At 49.1% G+C, this 5531-nt stretch overlaps 1 protein-coding gene across 1 annotated transcript; it reads right to left on the bottom strand.

Moving 5' to 3' along the window:
* Positions 1–4: 4 nt before the first annotated feature.
* On the bottom strand, positions 5–997 carry LOC114073540 (B-cell lymphoma/leukemia 11A; the record flags this gene model as incomplete). The annotated part of the gene is made up of 1 exon (XM_027911276.1): positions 5–997. A coding segment is annotated over one exon (993 nt), but the record flags the coding sequence as incomplete, so codon positions are not given.
* Between the last annotated feature and the right edge of the window lie 4534 nt (positions 998–5531).

Raw genomic sequence — 5531 nt, 5'->3', positions numbered from 1 at the left:
CCTCCTCCTCCTCCTCCTCTTCCTCATCCCCGTTCTCGGGGATCATGTTGGGGTCGTTCTCGCTCTTGAACTTGGCCACCACAGACTTGAGGGCGCTGCTGGCGCTGCCCACCAGGTCGCTGGTGCCCGGCTCAGGGGAGCTGGCGGTGGAGAGCCCGTCGTCCGACTTCACTGTCATGGGGGAGGACTTGTGCATGTGGGTCTTCATGTGGCGCTTCAGCTTGCTGGCCTGCGTGCAGGCGTGGTCGCAGAGGTTGCACTTGTAGGGCTTCTCCCCGGTGTGGCTCCGGCGGTGGACCACCAGGTTGCTCTGAAACTTGAAGGTCTTCCCGCAGAACTCGCAGGACTTGGACTTCATGGGGGGCTGGGAGGGAGGAGGAGCGGACTGCAGAGGAGGAAGGGGCGGCGTGGCCAGGAACGGGGGCTTGCTGCCGGGCTGGAAGGGCTGCAGCAACCTTTGCATAGGGCTGGGCCGGCTCGGGGACAAGGGTGGGCTGGAGGTGTTGCCGGCCAGCTCCCGCAGCCTCCGGGAGAAATCCATAGCGGGGGGCTCCATCGCCATGGGGTTCAGTCGCAGCACCCTGTCAAAGGCACTAGGGTGATGGGTGGCCAGAGCCATTTCTTCCGCACCCAGGCGCTCAATGCGATGCGGATCCAAATGGTGCCTCGGGGGAGGGCTAAAGAGGGGCGGCGTGGGTGGGAAACGCCCTTCTCCCAGCCCCGACGCCTCCCTCGAGACCGAGCCGGGTATTCTGAGCAGGTTAAAAGGGTTATTGTCTGCAATGTGAATCCCGTGGAGAGGTGGCTGGGAAGGGCACTCTGCACCTAGTCCTGTTGGGATACCAACCCGTGGCGTCAGGGGGCTGCCGTGCTCGCTTTCTAGGTAGATCCGTAAGCCGTGCGTGTTCTGTGCGTGCTGCAAGAGGAACCAGGCGCTGTTGAAAGGCTGTTTACAAGTCGTACACGTGTAGCTGCTGGGCTCGTCTTTACCTGCAAAATAACACAACAAGCAGCGTCAATCTCCGGCCGTCCAGCGGCGGGCGAGAGCTCAACTCCCCGCCTAAGCTCCTCTCCTCCAGGACACTCAGTCAGTTGGGAGCTGGGGACGGGACACCCCAGCTCAGGTGCAGGGGACAGGGATGGGAGAAACAAGGGGGTGCAACACGAAGGTCCAAACCCACCCAAACCATATCCACCTCCTCCCGCCATCCCCAGCTCCCGGTTCGAAACTGAACAGTGGCAGGTACAGCACAAAACAAGCCATGAAAAAAAAGGAGGTGTTAAAACCAATCAATGCCAAATCCAACTCAGCAGACTTTGTGTGACAACAGGCTGCATATATTTGGACTGGGGGTTAAATAAATAGATAAGTAAGTATAAAATAAATAAATCTCCCTCTGAAAAGCACTCACACAGATCAGTTCAAAGCAGCAACCCAAAGCATCACAACCGCCAGCAAGCTGGGCATCAACACGTTATTAGTCTCCTCCTTTTTTTGAGACTAACAATGTGTACAAAATTAGGCATCAACTTCTGCTCCTTAGCACAGATTCAACTCTGGGGCAAATAAAAAAAAAAAAAAAAAAAAAAAAAAAAAAAAAAGAAAGAAAAAGGGAAAAAAAGGAAAAAAGGAGCATGGGACAGGGAAAGGGGAAGGCAGCGGGAGCAGCAGCTCCGCCAGGGAAAGAGCTGGAGGGTGGCCAGGAGGCCTGGCTGAGCGCCCTGACGGAGCCGCATTATTTCTCTCGCGCTGAAAAGAAGCTGAGGATGGTAAATGCCACTTTGGCAAGTAGCAAGCTAACTCTATTTCATGATAATTTATTTTTGGAGATAACACGGACATTATAAAAGAGCAACCAACTAATAAATAACTAAACAAAAAGCCGGCTAATAGTGACAGCAGAAAGCGGCCCCTTCTAATATACAGCAAAACAAAGGGGGATGAATAACTTTTTGAGGGCCGCCCGCGAGGAAAGAGTGCTGTGAGATATGGCAGAGGTGAGGGTGCTTTTATTGATTACTGCGATTTTGCAAATAATTCACTTCCACCCCCACATGGATGCTCTTTGCTAAATGCTGGTAAAACGGAACCGGAGCTAAGAGAAGGATAAATATTCGTTTCCAGCCTTGTCCAGCAGTTCTCACAGAGCTGCTGCTTAGTGATATTGTAAAACATTAACACGGTGTTGAGGTTTGCTGAGGAATAAACCAGGAGCGCTCCAAGGGCATCAGCACTTGGGGTGATACCAATCCCATACTCCTGCACTGACCCAACACTCCCATCCCAAGGGATCTCTGCTCCTTAGGCTAAACAGGCTGTTAGGGTAAGCAGGCTGCACTGAGAGTTGCCCCCATTAAGTTTCCCCTCTTTGCTTATTATAAAGAAAAGGAAAATTAAAAAGATATTGAGGCAGATTTGGAAAGAAAATGTCCACACTTCCTCGCTTTATCCACACCCGTTGTGTTTCCCATCTCACATGGAGGAAGGGAAGAAAAGCCTCATGTGCACATTTTCTTCCTCAGGTAAGCTGAGTGATGATCTGGAGGGTATGAGAGGGAACAAGATATCTTTAGATATCTTTAACTAGGCATCTTACCCCTTCCAACCCAAACCATCCTGTGGATCCTGTGAGATCCAGCGCTGGCTGCACTGCTCCATCCCAGCTTTCCTCCCTGCCTCCCGGCTCTGCCGTTTGGCCTGAGAAGCTGAATCAGGCGAGCGAAGAGACTCAATCGTCTACAAGCAGGCGTTTAACACTTTAATCACTTTAAAAGCCCTTGGAATAATATTTAACATTTCATCCTGAAGCTGGAATAAAATGCACCGTGGTGTTTAGCATGTGCCAGGCGTGAGAGCGCAGATAAATACCTAAATCGGCTGAAATTAGAGGGAAATTCAATTGGACTTTCACATTCCTATGCTCATTTGTGAGCTCGGGGGGTAAAAAAAAAAAAAAAAGAAAAAAAAAAGGAGGAATCTTAAACAGGAAAATTTCATCTTGCTTCACCATAATGAAGTGTAAGTTTTTAACACCCACAGTAGGAGCTAACAACGTAACGCTACCTCGCCTCTCTACCTTATAGATCAGGTCAGAGAAAATAGCATTTTATCTTATAATGAGGATACAACATCGAGCGCTCGCAACCACATTTTAGTATTCCCATCAACTAGATATTCCAGATCATAAGGGCAGCTCGTGTAATCATAATGTCAATGAGAAGGGCTGTTACGACTGAGACTAAAGATTACATGGAAAAAGCTGCTTTGAAACTGGTAATTATTACCAGTCCACTAATAGCAAATGATGCATTACAGTTTCACCGTATAATCTGTATTTCACTCAGCTCCTGCCAGTACGGCCTTATTATATTACAGCGCTCACAAATTCTAAATTCCTAAACTACAGTCATCAATAAATGTGTTACTTGCCATAATTTGCGAAATTACTTTGTTCATAACATCTTCGACTGTTATAAAGACTGGAATTGATTTCCTGCGTGGCAAAATTAGGGCTACATTGATTTAGTGGAGTGTAAAATGTAAGATTATTCTTCATGTGCTTGCCTGAAAAACAAGTTTTCAATTCGCCATCCGTGTTTGGTAATTAAGATAATAATTTAAATTTAAAATCATGTTTATGCACAAAACTCCCCTAAACAAGCCACCGCTTTCAAGGGAGCAACGTAAAACCAGGCAATAAAATAAAGGAGCGAAACAGTTAAAATCCACCAGCCATTTGTCTCCACCTCCTGCTTTGAAGAGACGAGATCTCTAATTTGTCTATTAGTGCTTGATTAATTATGAAGGCTATCGACTGACCATATCACCACCTAGAGACACGTTCCAGTCTGCTGCAGCCTTGCCAAGCTGCAGGAATTATGGCACTAATCCACGCGCTGCCCATCAGCGATGAGATGGGTCTTTACACTGCCACTTTAGTCGCTGGGTCCCCTTAAGAGTCAGATGGGATTGCAGGACCCAAAGGCTGTGTATCCACTGATGTCTCCTACCTATGAGCCAGCCCCTGTGTCTACACAGCCTTCCCAGCCAACATATTTGGGCAAGACCACAGGCAAGTGATGTGGTCCTCACAGCAGGGAGATGCAGCAGCTGCTGCTGGCCGAGGACAGAGCTGGGGAACGTCCCACAGGGCTCTTGGTGCTTCATCGTCCACCTGGACAGTGTGATGGATGTGTTACCCACTGTGATGCCATCGGGGCTTCAGCCAATTTCCAAGAGGCTACCAGGAATCCCCCATATCCAGATGCAAAAAGCTGGTCACTGCTGAACCACCCTCCTTGGCCACCAGCAGCAGGGCTGGACCTCACATCCTCGGCTGCTCCACATCAAGGAATTTCAGGCTGGAAGGGAGCTCCCGCCCTCACTCTCTACTTTTCCTCCAACTCATGTCACCCTGTGACCAACAAGGTGCCTTTCAGTAAAGCCTGACCTCCTCAGCACCACAAACCATCTGCAGGGCAAAGCACAAAATCCCAGTGAAAACTACTCCAACCAGCTCAGAAGACACGAAAAAACACCCCCTGCTTGCCACCACTGTCAGTTCCCACAGCTAACCACACTTACAGACCGGTACTGGGATCCACCTGAATTTCTCTGGCTCCACAATATCTACCTGTTCTCTTTTTGATTTTTTTTTTTTTTTTTTTTTGGTGGTTGATACGCTGAAAAGCTCTTGGTGCACAATGGGCCCCCTCACGCACAGCAAGGGTACTTGTGCAACCAAAAATCAAGCCACACTTCAAAATTTAGTCATTTTTCCACCCCTTCATCCTCCTCCACTACTCAAGGACCAGCCTAGCCCTTCTCACACGGGCACCATGCTGGGAAAAAGAGCTGATTTTCCTCTAAGCCTCCCACAGAGCTGCTGCCTTCTAGAGTACCGTACTCCAGCTGTGTGAGCATGGCCCCGATTCTGCTCTTCTAGCCAAGGAGCACAGCAGGCTGTACCCAGTGTGTTCTCAACACACTCTCCTTGACAGTCTGCCCAGGCCACCCCATAAACCCACCCCTCTTGCTCTTCACCCCTCCAGCCGCCTTTGCTTTACCCACAAAGCGAATCAGCCGCAACTGCACATTAATTTCCAGATCACCAGTGAAGCACTAACCACCACTGCGGCCCCTGCTGACCTCTCCAGCGAAGCCCCCGAACTCCCAAAGCTGCTGGGCAGATCTGAATCACCCATGCCAGCAGTACCACCCAGCGCTCAGTCCTCCCATGCACAATACCACGAGGTGCTGCGTCCAACACCATGCAGAGTCTATTTCATCTACATTTATCAAGCAAAGTTGTCGCCTAGAAGAATGAAATCAGCTTTATTTGACAAGATCTATATTCCATAAATCTGAGTGGCACGAATTATATTTCTATCCTTTAATTCTTTATCAGTTGAATCTTACGTTGGCTCTTCAATTGTTTTGCCCAGAAGAGATAAGCAAAGTGTTGCCAACTCTCCCACATTACCCTGACCAGCTCTTGACATCATTTTCCCAGTCCATAAGCTTTTTTAAA

The sequence above is a fragment of the Empidonax traillii genome, unplaced genomic scaffold, assembly GCF_003031625.1.
Source record: "Empidonax traillii isolate 1590-97213 ecotype Southwest subspecies unplaced genomic scaffold, ASM303162v1 scaffold6911:size5531, whole genome shotgun sequence".
NCBI lineage: Eukaryota > Metazoa > Chordata > Aves > Passeriformes > Tyrannidae > Empidonax > Empidonax traillii.
This window is presented reverse-complemented; position numbering and strand designations above follow the sequence as displayed.